Source organism: Carcharhinus amblyrhynchos, chromosome 17 (genome assembly GCF_965287045.1).
Source record: "Carcharhinus amblyrhynchos chromosome 17, sCarAmb.v2.hapA, whole genome shotgun sequence".
Lineage (NCBI taxonomy): Eukaryota > Metazoa > Chordata > Chondrichthyes > Carcharhiniformes > Carcharhinidae > Carcharhinus > Carcharhinus amblyrhynchos.
Window position 1 is genome coordinate 21659121 of NC_137340.1, and position 24484 is coordinate 21683604.

The 24484-nt window shown below is 38.4% G+C and overlaps 1 protein-coding gene across 3 annotated transcripts in view; it reads right to left on the bottom strand.

Moving 5' to 3' along the window:
• Positions 1-2003: 2003 nt before the first annotated feature.
• Positions 2004-24484, bottom strand: part of ppp2r2d (protein phosphatase 2, regulatory subunit B, delta) — a 69048-nt gene continuing 46567 nt past the window's right edge. For all 3 annotated transcript variants that reach the window (XM_080205605.1, XM_080205607.1, XM_080205606.1), the window contains 8 exons: positions 22786-22883; positions 19178-19343; positions 14136-14248; positions 11743-11920; positions 10839-11003; positions 8093-8262; positions 7436-7527; positions 2004-4957 (listed from right to left, as the gene is read on the bottom strand). In XM_080205605.1, coding sequence (XP_080061731.1) covers positions 4678-4957; positions 7436-7527; positions 8093-8262; positions 10839-11003; positions 11743-11920; positions 14136-14248; positions 19178-19343; positions 22786-22883 — 1262 coding nt within the window. In that variant the 3' untranslated portion in view covers positions 2004-4677. The remainder of the gene's footprint in view (positions 4958-7435; positions 7528-8092; positions 8263-10838; positions 11004-11742; positions 11921-14135; positions 14249-19177; positions 19344-22785; positions 22884-24484) is intronic.

The following is a 24484-nucleotide window of genomic DNA, read 5'->3' on the forward strand; positions in this document are numbered from 1 at the left end:
GGGCAATGTTAGCATGGCCAATCCACCTAACCTGCACATCTTTGGACTGTGGGAGAAATGGGAGCACCCAAGGAAACCGATGCAAGCATGGGGAGAACTTCAAATTCCACAAAGACAGTTCCAAAGGCTCGAATCAAACCTGGGTCCCTGGCACTTTGAGGCAATGCTAACCATTGTGCCATGCATTAAGAACACACTGTATCCAAGTTGTATATCCATTATATGTAATAAACATTGTCATGGTCTGACTGATGTGATGCGTGTCTAACGATAATGTAATTATTCTTCATTTGCTCCAATTGGGGGGGGGGGTGAAATTAAAAACTAGCATTTGGACCTTTTTTTGCTTCAAGTTTGTTAAGTAAGAACATAAGAAATAGGAGGAGTAGGCCATCTAGCTCTTCGAGCCTGCCCCGCCATTCAATAAGATCATGGCTGATCTGAAGTGGAACAGTTCCATCTTCCCGCTTTCTCCCCATAACCCTTAATTCCCTTGTCTATCAAAAACCTATCTACCCGTGACTTAAATATATTTAGCGAGGTAGCCTCCACCACTTCAACGGGTAGAGAATTCCAAAGATTCACCATCCTTTGAGTGAAGAAGTTCCTCCTCAGTTCTGATCTAAACTGCACCCCCCTTATCTTGAGGCTGCGCACCAGTCCTGTTATCCTTTCTAAGCAGGTACCTCTACCCTATCCATCCCCTTCATTATCTTATACATCTCTATAAGATCCCCCCCTCATCCTTCTAAACTCCAACAAGTACACACCCAGTCTATTTAGTCTCTCTTCATAGTCCAACCCCCTCATCTGAGGGTTGTAATCAAAGTCTTGTAATCAAATCTTATTCATCATATACTTGTCTGTGCAAGCACACAAGGAGGAGCAACACAAACTATCAAGGTAAACCCTGTTTACTCTATTACTATTAACCAGAAAGTTAAAACACAAGATAATGAATAGCTTTGAACCCTATAATGGACCAAGGAAAAATGTGGAACTCAAAATTCTTCAGTGAAGACATCAGTTTACAGCAGCACAGTGAAAGGCACAAAAAAAACAAGTTAATGGAAAGGTAGGAACAGGCAGTCTCAGGATAAGCATTATCATTTTCACCAAAGTAAAATCTGACACCCCAAAAAATTTTGTAAAACATTTATTTCAAAAAACAATTAATGAGACTGAATGGAACCATAATTTTTAACCAACACTCGTGATTTATCAGTTGTTATACTTATCAAGGTGCAGGGAAATTTTAAGACATCAATTTACTGCTATTGCCAAGTGGTGAGTTATGCTAGCAAGTGTACAAAAAGAGTCCTACTTGCATACCTGAATCTACGCCACAGTGAAAATCAATAAAAAAAAGTGACGCGCTGCAAATGATCTGCAAACAAAAAAGGTACAAGATTCTTGGAAGCAATTGCATTCCAAGAGGATCGACTTGCCTGGCACAATTGTACTTTTCATGATCCAACTTCGGACATAGACTTAATATCATTCAAATGGGAAATTGATAAACACTTAATTTCAGAAAGAAAATTGCAGGGATATGAGAAAAGAATGAGGGTGTGGGATGAACTGGATTGTTTCTTGAGTGAGCTAGGGCATATCAATGGGCTGAATGGCTTCCTGCGGTGTTGTATTCTTCTATGGACCTAACAGAATTACCCAATCTTGCACATAAATTCTTAAAAAATAAATGAGGGTCAGTAGAATGAATGCCCTCATTAAATATTACATGGAAAATGTTCTTAAATAAATACTTCTTTATTGTATCTGAACAAATGACTGCATTTCATCCTCAGCACTCATGGATTTTTGGTGTTGAGGCAATTTCAGCACCTGAAAACTGAACATTTATCTGTAAGCAAACTCATTAGTTCAAAAGAAAAGATACAGACAATTGACTTTCATTTACTATACTATCACATCAACTGGAATAGGTGTAGAGAGTGTATTAAAAATTAAACAAATTATTAAAAAAGGTAAATAGAACATGGTTTGAATATAATTTGAGATTTAATTATTCTGAATAAACTATGAAATATTTGAAACGTCAACTAAACAGTTCAAAACCAAATTTCCTTGGCTTCCACATAATGAAAGAAATAGAAATGCATAAACATCTTCATCAATGAAAATGATTCTGTTCAACAAATGATGAGGTTTAAACAAATGTTTATGAATTGTAAGTAACTAGCCCTGAAGGGACCGCTAGCCCAAATGTTAATCTTGTAAATTGAAAGGAAACCTAAGCCAATACAAAGTAAAATAGAGCAGACTGGTATTTCATCCTACACTAAATTTCCCAATTTTAATTCCACCTTGACAACTTTGAAACTACACACCTAATTACTCTCACAAATCTTGTGCCATACAGTTTTTAAAAGGATCCATTTACTTAGAATTTTATCGTTTACCATGTACACCTTAAAATCTAAACAGATTTTATACAAACAATTAAAATGTATTAAATAATTCTATATATATAAAAAAATAAAGTAAAACAATAGAAAGGCACATGCATATTACTGCTTTAGCACACTTGAACTTGTTTTGGCACCAGGTCAAACTTAACGCTCAGAAGTGCTAAAATGAAGCGCATTTTAAATTGAATATGGCATTACCACTCATTTACATCTGTAATACAATGTTCCTACTTATATTTTCAAAGCATTTAAACATTCAATAAGTTAGAACACATTAGAAGCTGCAAGTATTAAGAATACCAATCCATGAACAGTAAATTCATTGCAACATTGATTTATACAGTTGTCTGTGCACTTCATGCAAAACATTACAGGATCCCTTGAAATTATTGCTTTCAATTTTGTTGCTTTCAATGACTTGTCAGAGTAATTTATCGTGAACACTCTTCCAAATTCATGCATTATAACTTCTTATGCCAAAAAGCAATGCAAGCTAATTACATGAGACTTAATGAAAATATTCTACACGATATTGAAAAAGTATCCTGACAGAAAGTAAATAGTTTCAAAAAACAATTATCTGAACTGAAATAAATTAAGAAACTGTACATCACAAATAAACAAGCACCGCTTAAGCAGTTTCTGCACACGAAGTCTTGGGGATGGGGGTCGGGGCAATAAAGGGACAAATATCAACAAACTTGTAGTAAAGGGGGAAGAAAGTAATATGTTGGCTGATTGTGAACAAAAAACATAGGAAAAATGAACCAAAACTGTTGAGAAATGAGAATGTGCTTTAAACACATTAAATGGGAATTGGATGAAAATGCCATGTTAAAAGGAAACAATACACAGTCTTTGTTTACATAAAAAAAGAATGTTGGAGTGTAAGGAGAATTGAAAACAATATCAAAACTGTTTACCAGATATTTTGCATGACAGTAAGAAGAGAGAAAAGGAGAAAGCAGGTGCAGACAAGAATAAATGTACAAAGCAAAATGCTGTAATCTGAAAAACAAAAAATACTGGAAATGTTTTGGCAGTATATGTGGAGGTAGAGACAGATATAAAGTTTCAGGTCAATGACCTAGCATCAGAACTGAATTAATTCCACTCCTCTCCAAAACATAAATGTACCTTTTGGGCAAACATTAGAACTTTGCTTTATTAAAAGATGAGAGATTAGCTACCTTAAACTTGAGGATGGACATATAGGACATTACTACGACAATGTGATGAATAATGAGAAATGTATGATGAGGTATAGGATTACTGCTGATTCTCAGCAATGTTATAGCTCAGGGAAGCACTCATTAGATACAGTCATTTGCAGGAAGTGTAAGACAACTTATTTAACTATTCCACTTCCATTTAACTTGATTATCCAGATAAGCAAACCCAAAAAAAGAGACTATAAAAATATAATTTCTTTTCATAATAATGGAGTTCAGTTCATTTTTTCATCTATCGCTTTTGTGAAATACATTGCAAATTAAATTGAATTTCTATCATACAATAATGTCACTTATTTTGCTGCCCAAAGTGTAACATGCACTACTCCATGTTAAACTCAATCACTTCAAGTTAGCTTTCCTAGTACACATTGCAAAAAAAAATCACAAAACCACATTATATATCTTCAGATTTAAAAACACATTTTTCACGATTTGTTATTTTATTTAGTGGTTTTTACACCAGGTGGTGTGGTTATAGATACACAGTCAGTGAGTAAATGTTATTATACAAGAAAAAAAAATGTCCACTGACTCTGTTCAAAGCCCACTGAAGCATCCAAGGCCAGGGCACTTGAGCCAAAAGACTGAGACCAGAGGAGGAATGTTTACAGGCATAATCAAGCACAATTCACGTTTTGAAAGGCCAAAAGTTACACAGCTAGGACTGCTTACACAGGCATTAACCATGTTTCACTTTTGGTCTTTTATCACTATGGAAAGCTCAGACTTGATTAAGTAAATCAATATTGAAGAGAAGCCTTACATGACTAGAACTGTCCTTCCAGCCTGCTTCTGGTGGGTTTCTTGCATCTAGAGAAAACTATGCCATGAAAAGTAATGCCCTGACTGAAGGCAGAAATGCATCACAGGTACATGTGAATAGGTCAATGCTTTCCTGTAGCTGTATCTGCATCAGATGTATTAATTTTGGAGAACAGATCTTTTCCTTCAAAGAAAAATTGCTAGGCTTATCTGTGCAAGAACGAGTCTCATTCTAAACAAAGCCAACTTTAATTTACTTTGTCCTGGAATATGTACAAATTGTTAGTTGCAGCAACAGCTATGATGTTCTCTTTTGGATGCCAAGCTGTGTGCAGAATCTTCTTATTGAAGTCCAGACTGTCAACACTAATTTCATCTTTCTTCCTTTTCCCACCTGTGCAAACTTTACGCGGTTTCAAGATAGCACGTGGCTTACTGCTTTCTCTGGATGCTTCAAGTGTGATGTCTCGCTTGGTGTTTCTATCAAACATCCGGAAGAAATTGTTGTATGAACCCGTCATGATGGCACTGTTCGTAAATTAAGAAATGCAAACTGAATCATCGGTTCAACATAAACATCCATAGCATACAGAAAGAGAGAGACTGCAGAACTGCTTACTGATGTCAGGTATTATGACAATTATTGATGACATTATGAAAGACTATGCCATTACTAATTCCCCTGCATCATCCTACTGCCAAATCAGGCAGGATACACAATCAGTGGAACACAGCCAAAATTACTAGAATTGCAATAAGCTGTAATTATGGATACTACGACTTGGCACATTTTCCCACATTTCTTTTATTTCTATTCAGCCTCATTTTTTTGTGCATTTTCTTTTCCTGTCTATAGATCGAGAGCCGATTTCATATTAATGGAGATACAGCCTTCCTATTTCCCTCTAAGAAATGTATCTATAATTTAGTTATACAGCAGTTTATTTTGCTCTAAGTGGTAAGGCTAAGTGATAACCAAAACTAACCTCCATGTCAGGCTGAGGTGTGAAAATAGAAGGCTGTATTAGTTGAAAAGGAGTATGTTGGTAAGCTGATCAATTTTCTGAAAAATTGAACTGGTCACAACGTGGCTTGTATGAGTCATATTAATCTGCAATTTCACCGGCTGACCAAGCGTATACTGAACAGTTTAAAAAGGGCCAAAGACAAGAAAATACACAAACTTGGCTGCTACAAGTCACCTGACATCTTGCAGGATGACCAGCTTCTGGATAAGTTGCACTGTGAATTGCAATTCAGACATGGCAAGACACCTTCTCTGGAATTTCAGACTGAGGATGTCAAGAGTCACTTCAAAGGCATTTACTGAAATGTGCTGGACATGGTATTTGCATTTCTATAAGACCACATCTCCACCAGAAGCAGAAAGTCACTTAGAACAATAGTTTATGCATAGATCTGTATTTCTACCTCATCAAGTTACATGACTCATTCAGCACGCTCATGGCTGGGACATTTACAGAATCTACTCACCTCCCCCCAACCCTTCAGGCCATGAAACTAAAGAAACCATTGATTCACACATCGGGTAAACAAACTCCTTGTGAAATCGTCATAAGGGAAGGTCATGTGACTGAGGTAATCATTTTGAAATCTAATAGAAAAAGCTAAATCCAGTAGTAGTGAAGAGGCTAGAAAATCTGCAATTGGAGCTATAAGGAGCTTTTTTCTCTCCTCTCATGAGCAGAGACAGTATATCTCTCAGTTTAAAAATCCAGCATAGTAGTAGTGGCTTTTCCCTTGAAAGCAACGTCAAGTGGATGCAAAACACATCAACCTCTACAGGAGACATTAAAAAATAATTTGTTTGTGGCAGTTGCAATCACATGGGCTTCAACTCAACTCCTGGAATCTAAAGGAGCTTGGAAACATGTCGGTTGCAGCCATAGTGACCAGTCAAAGACTCAAACAGTGACCTCTCCACCTTTTCATCTTTTAGCATTGAATTTTAATTTGTATAGGAAAATAACAGTCTACAGTATAGCTTGTATTTTTTGTGCTAAGTCTCAAGAAAGCCTGAGAAGCTTATTTCTTTGCAGTCAGCATGTAAATGGTTAAACACAGACCAAGTAAAACTGCTTCATCCTTCTAAATCTATAAGAAAAACTTGTGCTTTGGACGTGGAAGCCATGTTAGGGCAGCCATTTGTACACAAGTGGTGATGACAAACTACAAAAATTATATACATATGCACTATTTTATACTCCAGAAAAGCAAAACAGTGAAAGTACATGCATGGAAGGAAAGTCAACAGGAAAAAAGGTTATGGGCATAGTCTTAAAAAAAAAAGCAACAAAATGAGACCTCTTGTTTAAAATGGCAGCAGGAAGTAGGTTTCATTACAGGACCATGGCCTAGGTAATTCTGTCCCCATGAACAAAGGCAAATAAGACTTAACTTAGAAACAGCAAAGAATATTAACTAACTACAAAAGTTTACTTCTCCACCACAACATGGCATCACAATTTTGTAACTTGTTCAAAAATCAGATTTTATTTTAACAGATTCAAGAATGACACATCACACATTTCAAATACTTCACGTACATTAATTTTTGATTTGGTAACCTGTGCCAGCAAGCAGAAGTTTAATATTTCAGCCAAGTGCAAGATCTTCAGACAGCATGGCATCCCATAGATTGTACAATAAGTCCTAACGTAAAGTTGTGGTTGCGTTCAATGAAACAAGTTGAAATACTGCACTGTACATTGTTAGCAAGAATAACTTGCAAAATAAAACCACTGAATATATCAGAAATACTACGTAGATGGTGGAGATGACCCAAAGCCAGAAATGGTAACAAATCAAAAAGAAAAAAGCCCCGAAGAATAAATGATATTAAAACAAAATGCCAAACAAAGCAACGCTATTGAATTATCAGCCCAATTCCTGGAATGGGATTTGTACCCATGCAAGATTTTTATCAAGCTAACAGTGAACAGCAATACATCGATGACAACAGTGCATTACTGTGTAAGAGTTTACCTGTCTGAACCATTCCAGCAGCACTCAAACTTGTCAAAAATGCAGTCATTCTCATACAGGGAACATAGTTTGCTCCGAAGATATTCATGTACCTGGAAAGTAGAAACATCAAAAATATAATAAAGGACAATCTAAGGAACAGAGCTGTAAATAATGATTTGAATATTGTTGAGGAAAAAAGTCATCTAAGTTTTCAGTCTTGTATTCATCAGGGCAAGAATACCAAATTTCAAATGCTCACAATTTACATCGTACAAGAAAAAGTTGCGGATTGGTTGGCAAGGTGACCAATTAGCCGAGGCACTGCCATGGAGAAATCAACAGAAATTAAAAGTGCCCCTGCTTCTGGATAATTCAAAAAAATACACATGGCTTGTGTTTACAGAGTCTATTTATGCTTCCACTGACTGCAAGTAAACCACGTTATGAGCTAGGTATCCAGAAGATTCAAGGCAATGCCTCAGCGAATCACAAATTGAGTTGCTAATCAATCAATACCCATTTTCTCCTGTGGTATAAATTGTTGTGAATATTTGATATCTGGCATTGTTGCTTGTCCTGATGAGCGCAAGACAAAAAGCTTCAACGTGACACTTTTCTGCAATAATGAATGATTTCAAGGTAAAAGAACAAGGCAATACCAAACAAGTAACTTACCTGGTATGTTTCTAGTGGTCTGGTTTCCATATTAACATCCCACACTTTAACAGACAAATAGTCGCGTGTCATCATGTACCGACCATTGTGGCTGAACTTCACATCAGAAATTGAGGAGATGATTTCAGAGAAAAATGATCTACTGCTTGGATCTTCTGGTTCTTCAAAAACTAGAAGTGGAAGTAAAAGTTAGAAATCAACATTATTTGTGTGGCATACAAACAGCAAACAGATGGGGGGGGATGGGGTGAAGAGAAAGTTGGGAAAGATGGATAACAAAAAGAAATATTACTCAAAAGAATCAATGCTGGGCAAACATACTAGTTATTTTCATTTAAAAGGACACCTCAAAGTCATGCATGGTAGTAAGGTGCACAAGAGTGTGATACGAACACTACTGGGCTCCAATGTTTAGCAAGATCTTGGCTGATGTTCCACCATAGCACCACTCTCATGCCAGATCACTTTTTCTCCCAAGTGTCCAAAAATGTATTGATTTCCCTAAATCCCAGAGAGTATTGGTCTCTTCAAATCAAATTTCTCTTCATAGGAAAAGCCTCTCATCCCAGGAATCAATCTTGTGAACCTTTCTTACACTTGAGGCAAGTACATCCTTCCTTAGCAAAGGAAACCACTGTGTAGTAGCTCACTAACTGGTAAAGCCCAAGGTAGCCAGTAGGAATGTGAACTAAATTGGAGATTAAAGTAAGAAATTTCTGATATATGCAGCAACAGACTGTTTTCCTTCCCAATGTTGATCTGAAGTTCTACCAGACGTCTCTGTAAATTGGCAGGAGAATCCCATTTTCCCCTCACAAAAGGAGGGTGCAGGTCCAATGTTAGCATTTGATATTCTCACTAGTTACTCAAGTATCCTTTCAGACCAAGAAATACCCACGCAAGCACAGGCAGTGAGACAAGTTGTCAAAAAAGCATTTTGCATGTGATTTACCTAAATAAATAATGTATTTTCTCTTTCTACAAGTTAGAGAACAGAAATAATTGCTAAGATGCAACCAATTAGATTTTTTCATTCTGGTGGCAGGACAGGGAGTGCAAGACTGTGCTGCCCACAGCACATCAAGCAAAATCTCATGATCAGCAAATCTTCATCACACCCTCCCAAATCAGCAAAATTTCTGGGTCCACTCTCCTTCCTGACTGAATGTTGGTCTGACTCAAGTCACCAAAACATTGTGTACCAGATTGGAGGGAGGCGTCTATTGGCCACAAACACAAAAGGAAGATTTAATGTACTGTATTTTACCGATAGAGTGCAACAAATCTAATGACAGCTGCAGCAGAAGCCTCAAGTTCGATTATAGAATGTGCAGATCAGCAATACCTTCACAGATCTTACTGGTGTTATCAAACAGGTCAATGTATGTGGTCAGCTAGTGCCCAAAAACATGATTGCTGTTGACACAATTAAGATGTTGCATAAAACTTGCATTATCCAAAAATTACATCAAATCTAGACATTATTCTAGATGAAGTACATGACCTGTACATCTAATGTAAATGTCATTTGGTAGCACAGAATTTGAATATTGCTGAAAAAAGACATTTTGCCAATTGCAAAAATGCCAGTGTTAGGGGAAAATTGATTTTAAAGTTAAAAGTTCATTTATTAGTCACAACTAAGGCTTACATTAACGCTGCAACGAAGTTAGTGAAACACAATCCGGCGCCTATTTGGGTCAATGCACCTAACCAGCACGTCTTTCAGAAATGTGGGAGAAAACCAGAGCACCCAGAGGAAACCCACACAGATACAGGGATAACTTGCAAACTCCACACAGACAGTGGCCCAAGCCGGGAATCAAACCCAGGTCCCTGGTGCTGAGAGGCAGTAGTGCTAACCACTGTGCCACCTATACTATATAAAAGAGGCTGCTGATTCATTGGCAAGTGGACTCTGATTGGTAGAAGCACAGCTATGGAGAATACATCAGTTGATGGTGATTGACGGTTAACTGCCAAGCATTTTGAAATTTAAACCAGCCAGATTGACTCTGAACAGTCAAGGCATTGTCCAGTGGAATAAACATGTCTTCAAAGAACAGACCTGCCACAGTTGTGAGAGTCAGTATTGACTGTCCTTATGAACGTGCCAACTTGAGCAACTGAGTTCTGCTTTAATTACACTGTGCATGCCCAAATATTTGGTGTTACCATGGGATTCCGTCTAGGCTCAGTTCCTTGTTTGGTTTCATGTGAAACATGTCTTTGATTGAATGATACTCAACCTCCAACCCTTGCATATTTCTGATATGCTAAATAAAAGCTAATACTGTAGATGTTGGAAACTTGAAATAAAAACAGAAAATGCTGGAAAAACTCAGCAGGTCTGGCATCTGTGAAGAGAGAGACAGCTATGTTAACAGTCCGTATGACTTATTGAGCTGAAAAGCGTAGAAATAGGCAGCACGGTGGCTAGCATGACTGCCTCACAGCACCAGGTTCAATTCCAGCCTTGAGTGATTGTGTGAAGTCTATATGCTCTTCCAATGTCTTCATGGGTTTCCTCCATGTGTGCAGCTTTCCTCCCATAGTTCAAAGATGTGCAGGTTAGGTGGATTGGCCACGCTAAATTCTCCCTTAGTGTACCCAAACAAGCGCTGGAGTGTGACAGCTAGAGGATTTTCACAGTAACTTCATTTCAGTGTTAATGTAAGCCTACTTTTGACACTAATAAACAAAGTTTAAACCAATACAGTTTACTAGGTTGATAGTGAATACTCACATTTTGAATGTTTGTCACACAGAGCCCCAGCACGCATATCACACAGGCGGATAGTTCCTTTACTGCTACTATAGGCAAATACATTACATTGATGTGGATGACACTCTGCTGCTGTAATAACTTCTGTCAGTTCTTCCATGTTGGCAGGTTTAATATCTACAATGTCTTTAGCAATGTTTAAGGAAAAATTTAGATGAGGAGGAAACATGTATATTTAAAAAGTTTAAACATATTCAAAATAAGACATATAGATGTATGAAATACATTTTCAAAAAACTCTAAATTAGAAGCAGGCTATTTCAGAAGGAGCAAAATAACCAAAACCCTCAGCAGCATTAATCATTGTACAATTAATACTCAGTACGTTCAGAGGATAACAAAACAAAAGAATGTCTATGCACACTGCTGGCACGAGTCAAATTAAAAATTAGGGATAAATTAAAATGATCCTCTATGCATCCATATAACATCTACAGAAAAAATGTAGAGAATAATGACACGCTGTTTGAATGAAGTGTATATAACATAGGAAACATCAAACATTATTTTGCTCAAAACTCATCTTTTACATCTGTCCTCAAGAGCAGCTCATGAAATAATACCCAAATCTAATCAGTTGGAAAGTTTTAGCATGATTGCCTTGTTTTTATATTCTATTTGCTTACTTTTAAATGCAAGTAATGCATATTCTTTTTTAAAAATCACCTTCAATGGCAACAATATTAAACAAAACAGAAAGAAGAATTTACAAAGGAGGGAACATAATTAAAGGAAACCATTTCAGTGACAATAATGTTCAGATGCATCACTAACCTCCAAATTGAACTGTATATTTAGTAAGTACAGATAATACCAAATCAGTCATCACAATATACCACAAAAGGAATAATTTACAAAAGGATACTAAAACTTCTATCTGTGATTTCTAAATGCCAAAGGTTAATTCTAAGATCATCTGCAGAAAGGTAGGTTTCATAGTCACTATTTACTGAAATGGAGTTAATATGGTATGTGTGTGCATTTGCGAATATTCTTCGGGGGCTTGCTTCTACCATCAAGTCCATAGGTTTCAATACTGGCACCTATTAAGAAAAGAACATGTTAAATAGATAATTAAATAATTCTACTCACCCAGCTACTTCAAATTTTAAGTCAGAATTTTCAAAACACCCAAAAATTTACTGTTATCTTGTCCAGTAATATTGCCCTTAAATTTTGCTCGTCTTGTAAACTCAGGAATTAATTTTCTGGAGTACAAGTGAAAATCCATGCTACTCTAACCACCAGCTCTTGACATTCAATGGTGTTACCATCCCTGAATTCCCCCACTCTCAATATCCTTGGAGTTACACTGACCAGAAACTCAACTGGACTCACCACAAACAGTGGCCACAACAGCAGGTCACAGGGAAGGAATACTGGCAAGTAACTCATCTCCTGACTCCCCAAAGACTGCCCACCATCTATAAGGCACAAGTCAGGAGTGTGATGGAATATCCCCACTTGCGTGGATGGGTACAGCTCCAAAAACACTCAAGAAGCTTGACACCATCCAGGACAAAGCAGGCCACTTGATTGGCACCACATCCACTCCCTCGACCACTGACACTCAGTAGCGACAGCATACAATTTACAAGATGCACTGCAGCAACTCACCATAGATCCTTAGACAGCACCTTCCAAAACCACAACCACTTCCTTCTAGAAGGACAAGTGCAGCAGATACATAGGAACACTAGCACCTGCAAGTTCCTCTCCACACCAGTCACCATCCTGACTTGGGAAATATAAAGCCATTCCTTCACAGTCGCTGGCCAAAACCCTAGAATTCCCTCCCGAACAGCATCGTGGGTTAACCCACAGGTCATGGACTGCAAGGTTCAAGGACGCAACTCAAGGGCAACTAGGAATGGGCAATAAATGCTGGCCAGCCAGCAATGCCTATATCCCACAAATGAACAAACAAAAAACTTGAAACCAAAAAAACTGATATGGATATGCTTTCCACTTCATCCAGGTTTTATTCTGAGAATAGAATATCAATCAGCTTAATTTCTGTGATGTGGTAAAGATCAGTAGATATTTTTGAGGCAGCCAAATAAATAAAACAAGCTTCCTTTGAAATAAGTAGGCTTACAAGTAGATAAGATGATACAAATTTAAACCCGCAGCAATTAAATGCTTTGGGTTAGTAGTTCGTTGCAGCATCACCGGCAATATCTTGAATCACTGGATACATGCAAATTTATTTTGTTAAACTGATGTCACACAAGTGAGCTAAATACTTTAAAAAAAGTCAAGGTCAAGGTGGTGTTCACTTCCAAAATTTAGAAAAAAACAATTCAATCAAATTGCAAATTAAAATTTAACATGGTGTCTTTGGGAACAGAAGGGAGGACTGCAACAATTTTATTAGCCAACACAGCACCATATCTTGGTGTATTAGGCACGATGTCCTCTTTGGACAGTAGTCAAATCGGTTTAAACATAGCAGTCACAGTATTTTTAAATACCGATCATGGACAGAGATCTGGTTATAAAGATAGTATAGTCTGGATTATATGTCGGCCTTTGAACAACAAAAAAAAATCAACTTTTAATAGAAGTTTTAACAATTCAGATCGAATCAATTCAATTTTGACAAACACTAATCTAGTCCAGTGAATATGTATGACAAGATGTTTTAGAAGCAATTATACTAGCCCAAAGCTTTTGATTAGAGTCAGAACTTCCATCTAATCAGGCAGAAAACTAGCTGCTCAACTACACTGTTGAAAAGGCTCTGACTTCCAACCCACGATACAGAACAAGAATCTTTGCAGACAGCAGATAGATAACATGAGCAGAAACCATGCCCCCTGTTTTAAAGCACAAGCTGCCATACCATGCCAAGTTCTTAAAGGACCCAACGTTCCTGTGTTAGTAGGGGACTGTACGGATGGGTGGATAGCTGGTTAGTCAGGCTGGGAGAATGTGTCAAATATGTGGGTGAGGAAAAGGGGGATGGGACACAGATCAGGTGTGTTAGTTACTCAAGTGTTATACTGGGATTTTTCTGTTAACATTTCATGGGTAACTCTACAGGCAACAAAAGTCAGAAGTGTCCAATGTTAGACTCCAATTCAAAAGGCAAACACTTTCTTGTGGGTCTCAAGGAATTGCACATCTGAAGTTCAAACTTCCCAAGTAAACCAAATAATCAATGTACAAGCAAATTTTAACCATTTAATACTAAATGATAATATCCAAAAACAAATAGACAGCCACAGCCCAAGTCAACCACAGTTTCTCACATACCCGTAGTGTAGTTATTCTGACAGGGTCCCTAAATCTTCCATCTTCTTCTTTCAAATTATATCCTTCTGCTCGTTTGTCCCTTTCACTGATCTTCCACAATTTAATAGTTTTATCTGTAAATCACAATGTAAAGCACAATTTATATTTGAAATGTTTCATCCCAGGAAAATTTGTAATTGAAGGGTTTGAGGATTTCTTAGCGATATGGTTCACAGACTTCAAAGATTATTGACAATATTAAACCAGACAATCTCAAGCAATAATATTTTAGAACATCAATTCTATATATTTTCTTTGGAAATGAATACTTATTCTAGAAGTCTCCTTTGCTGGCTGTGATGATCCAATGTTAAACTAATTTGAACAATATCAAATTGTTGACAAATGGGATTGGTTATACAGCCTAGAATTATCTCAAAAATCAGTATCAATTGGCAACTGCACTCGGAAGGCCCCAGGATAGCTAACAAAAGAAGTGGGGGGGGCGGTGTCCGTTAGTGGTATGCCATTAAAAAGGCAGTTGAAAAAGGAGGATCAACTTCTTAAATGATAAATGAATATTTTTATTTAAAATCATACATGGAACATTTTATAATAACTGGTAGAATCCCCAATTCTAGCAATAATGCCAATTAAATCGTATTAAACAAGCAAAATGATTTAAAACATGATATCAGCATTCACTAGTGAGGTAATTTAAATATAGAAATCAAACTATATTAAAGTTTGTCCTCTCAGGTGGACAGCAAAGATTCCATGGCACTGTGCGAAAAGGGACAGATTTGAGATTTAACACTCAAACACAAGCATTTTTTATAAATATATAAAAAGGAAGAGGCTGGCTAGGGTGAACGTTGGTCCCTTAGAGGATGAGAAGGGGGACTTAGTGGTAGGGGATGGGGATATGGCTGAGGTCCTGAATAACTTTTTTGTTTCTGTCTTCACGGAGGAGGACTTGAATAATTTGCTGGGTGTTAGAGATGGAAAGGTGGTAGGACTGGAGGGTCTTAATGACATTACTGTTACTAGAGAGGAGGTGCTCGACAGACTGGAGGGACTGATTGTGGACAAGTCGCCAGGACCGGATGGAATGCATCCGAGGGTTCTGAAAGAAATGGCGGAGGTGATAGTGGATGCCTTGGTGGTTATTTTCCAGACATCGCTGGATTCCGAGGAAGTGCCGGAAGATTGGAAAGCGGCTAATGTTACGCTGTCGTTTAAGGAGGGTGCCAGGCAAAAGGCAGGGAATTATAGGCCGGTTAGTTTAACGTCTGTTGTAGGTAAAATGTTAGAATCCGTCATCAAGGAGGAAATAGCGAGGCATCTTGAGAGGAATTGCTTGATAGAGCAGACGCAGCACGGTTTCGTTAAAGGGAAGTCGTGTCTGACAAATTTACTGGAGTTCTATGAGGATGTGTCTAGGGCGGTGGATAGAGGAGGGCCGGTGGATGTGGTCTTTCTGGATTTTCAGAAGGTGTTTGACAAGGTACCTCACAGGAGGTTATTGCAGAAGGTAAGGGGACAGGGAGTTGGGGGTAGGGTGTTAGCGTGGATAGAGGATTGGTTGTCAAATAGGAGGCAGAGAGTGGGGGTTAATGGGTGCTATTTGGATTGGCAGATGGTGACTAGTGGAATGCCTCAGGGGTCGGTGTTGGGGCCTCAGCTATTTACCATTTATACAGATGATCTGAAGGAGGGAACCGAGTGTAGGGTGTCGAAATTTGCTGATGACACCAAGATTGGAGGAAAGGCAAATTGCGTGGAGGGTGTGGAGAGTCTGCAGAAGGATCTAGATAGGCTGGGCGAATGGGCCAGGAAATGGCAAATGGAATTTAATGTTGGCAAGTGCGAGGTGGTCCACTTTGGTAGGAATAATGGTAGGAAGGATTATCACTTACGTGGAGAAAAACTGCAGCACGCGATGGTGCAGAGGGACCTTGGGGTCCTTGTGCATGAGTTGCAAAAACCCAGCTTGCAGGTGCAGCAGGTGATCAGGAAGGTGAATGGGATGCTGGCCTTCATAGCGAGGGGGATTGAATATAAAAGTAGGGAGGTCTTGCTGCGGCTGTATAGGGCATTGGTGAGGCCGCAGCTGGAGTACTGTGTGCAGTTTTGGGCACCGTACTTACGCAAGGATATTTTGGCCTTGGAGGGAGTGCAGAGGAGGTTTACTAGGCTGATGCCGGAGTTGAGGGGGTTGAACTATGAGGAGAGGCTGAATAAACTAGGCTTGTACTCGTTAGAGTTTAGAAGAATGAGGGGAGATCTCATTGAGATGTATAAGATGATGAATGGGATGGATAGGATAGAGGTGGAGAGACTCTTCCCGCTCAGAAAGGATAATAGGACTAGGGGGCACAGCCTCAAGATAAGAGGGGGCGGTTTAGAACGGAGTTGAGGAGGAACTTCTTCACTCAAAGGGTGGTGAATCTCTGGAATTCTCTGCCCGTTGAAGTGGTGGAGGCTACCTCGCTAAATATTTTTAAGACGCGGGTTGATGGGTTTTTGATAAGAGGGGGGATTAAGGGTTATGGGGAGAGGGCGGGAATGTGGAACTGAGCCACGACAGATCAGCCATGATCTTATTGAATGGCGGGGCAGGCTCGAAGGGCTAGATGGCCTACTCCTGCTCCTATTTCTTATGTTCTTATAAAAAGCATTTTATTAATTAATGCTGTTCATTGAGCCTCATAGCCTGCAGTTTGGCCACTATCTTTCCTTGCATTGCAACAATGACTAAGTGCTTCTTTCATTCTGGAGCACTTTGGATATGAAAGGCACTGTATAAATACAACTTTTTTTCACATCAATTGTTCATTTAGTACCCTCCACGTCAGCATTTTAAACTAATTGCCAACAATAATATTTTCAGAAGGATTAAAAACAACAAATAAACTATGATGAGTCCCATTCACTGATAGAAAAAGACCTGAATTGCTAGTCAGGCCAAACTAAGTAAAATTTCAACATACAATACGTGCCAAGTTATATCTTGAAAAAAATGTTTCATGAATCTCTTAACTTCTTTAATGTAGACATTAAAAGAAGTTAATTTTGTTCCCATTACCCCCTTATCTCTTAAGGCCCAGAATCTTGCTGGTGGTTGATTTGAGGCCTCAGTAATCCTCAAGGGACTTCTTTGAGTGGGCCATTTTTCACACACGATTAGACAATGATTGCTGATGGCTGTTCAACAAACAAGGCATCAAAGCAGAGTTTGATCACGTGTTGCCACTTACACGCTCCCTACTTAAGGGCACTCAATAACAGAAGTAAAGAAATCTTGCAGGGTTTTTATCATCTCTAACCAAGGGTTCCCAAGTACAACTATAATACCACTGCTGCTGCCTTAACCAGTCACAAGTTGGTGGAGTTGAAGCAAAGATTTCATACTGCATATGGCTTAGTAACGCATCAGCTTTTCAACAAACACATCAGGCCATGAGTGTCACTTAGTGACCAAGCAGATTACAATCAACTATGCAGAAGAGGCTCTTTGATCCACTGACTCTGCACCAACATGAGAAATCCCTGCCCTACCTAATTACCAGCACTTGACACCTGGCATGTCATGACATTCAAGACTAAGTGCTGATCCAGGTACTGTTTAAAGGATGAGGCACAACCTGCCTATCACTTCCAGGCAGTGCATTCTAGACCATCGTCTTCAGAAATCAAGGTCCTCTGGGTAAGGAACTTCTTACCCACATTTCCTCCTAAACCTCCTACCCTTCACCTTGAACTTGTGTCCCCTCATGAGTGACACTTCACCTGAAGGGAACAACTGCTCCTTATGTCTCTCAATCTTGTACACCTTGATCAAGGCCCACCTCAGTCTTTTTTGCTCCAACAAAAACATTCCAGGCCTATCCAACCTCTCAACTTAAATGTTCCATCCCTGGCAGATTCCTGGTGAATCCTCTCTGCAACTCCTCAAATGCAATCACATCCTTCATATAATGTGGCAACCAGAACTGAACACAGTACTCCAGCTGTGGCCTCACCAAAGTTCGATATGACCTCCAGCTTTTGCAATTTATGATTGATAAAAATGTCCCACATGCCATTTTTACCACCCCACTGACATGACCTTCTGCCTTCGGAGGTCTATTGACAAACACACCAAGGTCCCTTTGCTCCTCAGAACTTTAGTGTCAAGTCATTCATTGAATACTTCCTTGTCAAACTACTCCTTCCAAAAAGCATTTCATCTCATACTTTTCAGGATTAAATTCCATCTGCCACTTATCTGCTCATTTGATCATCTCATCTACATCTCCCTATAGCTCATGACACTGAACTTCACTATTTGCAAACTTACTAACCCTATTTACATAAATGACACATAGGGTTGTTTATGTAAATAATGAGTAGTAGGGGATCCAGCACAAGATCCCTGTGGAACGCCATTGGATGCTGGTTTCCAGTCATTAAAGCAGCCTTTTATCATCAACCTTCTTTTATAGCTAAGCCAGTTTTTAAACTACTTTATCAAATTATCCTCTATTCCATGTGCATCTTCCTTCTTTATAAACCTCCCACAATGAACCTTATCCCACATGCATTTGCCTTCTCTATACGTCTCCCATGTGGGCCCATGTCAAAAATTCATATAGATTACATCAACTGCACTACCCTCAATTATATACCTGGTCACCTCCTCATGAAATTAAATGTGTTAGGCATGAATTCCCTCTAACAAATCCACATTGACTATCCCTAATCAAACCTTGCCTCTCCAGAGATCCTTCAGAATTTTCTCCAATAGTTTCCCTACCACTGATGAGACTCACTCATCTCTAGTTCCCTTGCTTATTCTCTACAAACCTTCTTAAATAGTGGGACATCATTAGCTGTTCACATCAGCAGATAAATTAAATACATCACTTCTACTCGCACCCCAAGATGTACAGAACTAATTTCCAAGCAGTCCTTGTATTTCAAATGGAGTATCACATTTGGACACAGTTTTAAAATGGCATTTTATAATCACAGCACAAACAAACATTGTCGTATTGAGATTATGAAAATCTGAACCTCACCATTTGTAGACAGTAAGAAATGTGCAGCATTTTGTTGGGGTAACCACCTGATTTTGTTAATTTTTTCCTCAATTTCTAGACTTTTCAAATAATCAAACTCTGGTTCATGACTCTGAAAGGTACTGTAAACATTGTATTCGCCTCTGTGATGTGGTCTGTTTTTACTCTGCAAAACAAACAGGAAGTTATATTGAAGCATAATACTAAATTAGCTCCATCAACACTAATGTATCTTCAGTTCAGCATATAAAATTATTTCTAATAAAATTGCTTCAGTTTTTTAAAACTTGTAAATTCAATATATCTACAAAGGCCTAAACAGAACAACTGTGTGAAGCAACACTATTTTCAACAATCCAGAATTTCCATTTTGAATGCTGTAGGATACAATGAAAAGATTAGGTTTTTGATTAAATTGCATTTAGTTCTAACAAAAGGGGATTATTAAAACGCTTGGTCATAAATGCAAGTTAAACTTTGCATTATATTGCTAATAAAGCTCAAAATATCCCACAAAAATTGTGCTCGACTTTCTGGTTACAACATCAACATTTCAAACTACAGTTGATGTTTCATCCTGACCTATTCCACATTTCAGCCTGATTCTACTTGTACATCATATAATTGCATCCATTCTTCTATTCATTTCAACTAAATTAATTATGTTCTTTAGACAGCACACAATCGTTTCCTTTGCAATGAACCATCAGTAAAGCAATCAAAATCTTGCTCTGTTCAGTTTTTCAGCTCTGATGCAAACCCAATGCTACCTTTCACTCACAGTTCTTTGTTAATTGATATTATTGGCCTTGTGTCTCCTGCAATCTAATGCAGCTTCCAATTGAGATTGAGGCTTTGAGCAGCCGGTGTTGAGACCTGGTGACTTTTTTTAAAAAATGCACTGCTTAGGCAAGCAAAATCTTCACATGTGCAAATACAGAAATGGGAGCAGAGCAAAGCAAATAATGGTGACACTGCAACTTTACTTAGGTTAAATAAATTCAAAGTAGATACATTTGAACTCATAAAAAGACAAAAATCGAAGGGCCAATGCATATATAGTCATACATCACCCTGATGAAGGATTGAGATTAAACACTGCTTGATTGCAGGAACGACTAACGAAAAGCTTCATAATCAGAAGGGTTTCAGATTACAAGTTTAAAGGTTGTATTGATTTTGTATAAAAGGTTCTGATCAGATCCATCTGGCACTGCATGAACAATTCAGCTCACCTCTATAAGGAAGAATATTACTATCCTGGGGAAGATGCATGAACAGCCAAAGGTGATTTTAGTATTAGGAATTTACCTTGATGCAGGATCAAGAAAAGTAAACTTAAATTTTTCTTTTGATAGAGTTTCAAGGTAATGGAAAATGGCTGACAAAACAGATTCCAGCAAATTCTTTACCAGGACCAAATGTTCAAAACCAAGGAAACAGATTGAAAATAGAAAACAAAGTACTGCAGATTCTGAAAATCCAAAATAAAACAAAAAATGTTCAAAACATTCAGGAGTTCAATCAGCATTCATGTGGATAGAAACAAAGTTAATATTTCTGGTTGATCACCTTTCACCAGAACTGGCACAGGTTTGAAGCATATGCATGTAGACATGAAAAGGAGGGCAGGAAAGAACAAAATGGAAGGTCTGTGTCCAGGTGGCAAGACAGATTAAATGACAAAGGATTATGATACAAAGCAAAAGGGGATAAGACAAGAAATAAAAAAGGTGGGATTAGAGGAGTGTTAGTGGCGGTAGCAGAATCATTGACAAGATCTGCTATCTGGAAAATGAAGACAATAGTTATGACCTGAAATAGCTGAACTCGAATGTTGGTTTGGAAATCAAGTGCATAATTGAAAGGTGAGGAACTGCCTCTTGAGACTGTGTTGAGCCTCGCTGGAATACTGCAGAAGGTTGAGGATAGAGAAGGAGTGGGAGGGAGAAATAAAAATGATAGGTGACCATATGCCTGGGTCTTCTTGGTGACCAAATAGAGGTCTTCCAAATGTAGGGGTGATTGTATCTGAGTCGCAAATATAGCGTACTAAACTGAAAATCTCTGCTTTATCTGGAGGGGATGTTTGAGCTGTTGGATGGTGGGAAGGGAAAAAGTAAAAGGGCAAATGATTGCATTTCCTGCACTTGCATGAAGAGGTGCCACTGGAAGGTGAGATGATGTTAAAAAGTAAGGAGCGAGTGCAGGAAGTGAGGGGAATGCCAACTGTCTGACAGCCAGATGTAGAACAAGGGGCATCAAATTTTTTCCCTTGTTAAATTTAAATGTTAAATTTATTTATGGATTGCAACATCACAAATGCCCATCTCAGCCCAAACCAACAGAGTATTCCGGATTTTTCTCTATATACTCAAGGTACTTAAATCAATGCTGCCCAGACCCCCCTCTTTTCTTTAAGTCAAAAGATTTTAACACAATCATTTCAAAACAGAAAGAAAATGTAATTTCCATATTTTGTAAAACACATTGTAACACAAGATGCTCTTTAGGACCTCCAATAGTCTCTGTGCAAACATTCCTTTGTGTAAAGCAATCTCTGCCTAATGATGGACTTGCATTAATCTATTTTATCTTGGCAATTTCTTTCTAGCATCCATTTTCCACCAGCAAGGTGAAAAAGTTAAAAATCATAAGCTGCAAGCTGAACCTCAAGTCGCACAGGGAGAGCTATGTGCAAATAGCAGGTTTTGATTAAAGTAAACCCAGATAACATTCAAAGACTATCTAATCAAATGATGCACAGCTGCAGTTCGTATCTGCCCATTAGAACAAGGAACAGTGGAAAAGGAGGTTGAGATACCATTGGTCAGAGATATGGCCATCATTTCTTGGCAATATGACATGCACACAAGTTTTAATTAGACATGTATGCATGATGGAACCATAACTATGATTGGATAGACATCATTCCTACTGTTTTATTGGTATATGCTAATTACATGTAATCGATGCTGAGACTTTGATTACCTTTCTATTTCTGAATTTTTCACTCCAAAAGCCCTCATGGACATTCAGGGTTCTATAGGTGGCTATACTAAAGTTCATCCTGGAAACACACTTACTTTGTTTGAGGGATTACAATAGTTTTTAAATACGACAAGAAAATCATTGTAACAGCCCCAAAGGTCAAACCTTAAAGTAACTTTAAAGGCTTTTTGTCAAACGTACATAATTCCACAGAAAATGATCAATTGGCATTCAGTGGGCCAGTGAAAGGGAATTGGATAAATATAAGAAAAAAGCAATAGCGGATGTCACAAGCCTCAATAGCCATCTGGGTTGTGTGTGCACAATTGATCATGTGTCCAGTAAAGTGTGATGACGACAGTAAAAAACAATTCAACATGGAAGCTTATCTAAACACAAAAGATCACACCTAAGAAGTGGGCTTGAGCAATAAAACATGACCTTGGCATTTTTATTTGATGATGTAATGTTCAATTAATTAAAATCAATTTAGTAGGAATTGAGCCATGTTAAACCTCACAATTAAAGTGCTAGTTACTTTATCAATCCACACGGATCCAGTACTGTAATTACTAAAATCTGACTTCTGTGCCAACAAATACAAAATCAGTACCAACCTCTTGCTCCCGTTGAAATATAACGACTCTACCACCTTTGTCCCCAGTTGCTAATAGGTCTCCAGAGTAGTTGAATTCAACAGTTGAAATTATATCTGCTGTAATGGGAGAATATAAAAAAAGCATTGAAAATACCTCTCCTTCAAAAACACTAGAAATTTAATTTTGTTGGTTTCAGCTAAAGTAAAAATAAATGATCAGCTTCCAAAATGAACAGGCATTTCAGTTTTGAAATACAAATATACAACATCCTCTACCTTAAAAGGCAACATATCTCTCGTGTTCTCGCTAACATTTGCTCCTCAACCAACTCGAGAAAATAGTTTAATGGTATTGATCTTATTGCAACTATGGACCTTGCTTTGTGCAAACTGATTAATGCATTTCCCTACGTTATAACAGCAACTGCCCTTCAAATTTAATGACCAAAGTCCTGGACCATCCTGGCATCAAAGGTAAAATAAGCCTAGGATAGTCAGTTAATGACAAAGACATATGCACAAAGTTAAAGGGACTGTTAGAGGGCAGAAGCATATATAAAAGAACTTATTCAAATAAAGATCCAGGAGGAGTTTGAGTACTTCTTCTGGTGCCCAGTGCCTAAACCCATTGGCACACCTAACTGAACCACAAAATAGTACACAGGCCATTCAGCCCATCTAGCCTGCACCAACTTCTTCAAAGAACAATCCAGTTACTCCCACTCCTCTATTCTTCCTCCTAATTCCTTTTCAGTTGCTTCCTTCACCCCCAGGACTTAAGGGCAGCTGTCAGTGATACACAAAGCACTTGCAGCTTGTCACTCATATGGGGCTATATATCCAAAGTGGTCGCACCTTGCCCCTACTGATTCCTGCACAGTGTAGACCAACAGTTGGCTCGCATTTAGAGGCCACAATAGCATAATAACAGTTAGAAAACAAATTCCTGCATACATCCTTCACCACCAAATGCACAGTGGCAGCAGTGCGTATAATCTACAAGAGGCACTAAACCTGTGACCCGCAATTTCAGTATCAAATGACACACCATGGTGATTTGGAACCATATTGTCATTTCTTCACTACCACCGGGTCAAAATCCTGGAACTCCCTAACAGCAATGTGGGTGTACCTACACCACATGGACTGCAACAGTTCAATAAGGTGGCTCCTTATTGAACTGTTCTCAAGGGCAATAAATGCTGGCTGAACCAGCAATACCCATATCCCATGAATGATTTTTTTCCCCCAATGGTGATATAGACAGATGTTTAATGGTGTGCAGGTTTTCCAGCTTTCTGGAACTCAGCGAAAGTACAGTGGAGAGTCAGGGAGAGATGGTGCAGACACAATGGGATGAATAGCCTCCTTCTGCACCATAACAAATCTGACACAGGATTTACTTATCCAGCTAAAGTGGGGGGGAAAAAAAACACATTTGTTTAGAGGAAATTTCTTAAAGCAGTCAGGTATATGTATTACCTGTGATTTAATTTTGGAATTATTCGACTGACAACAACTGGCCAATCCAAGAAACATCAGAAGCCCCACTCAATATGTCATCTTCCAAGGAGGTATAAAAAATTGCCAACAAACGAAAAGTAAAAACTTCAATTCTAGCTCAGTAGTTATTTTTAAAGCATGATTTCTGACAGAAAACATGCGTGCGTGCACAATCGTAACAATTGATGGGTTTTTTTAAAAAGGGGATTGCAAGC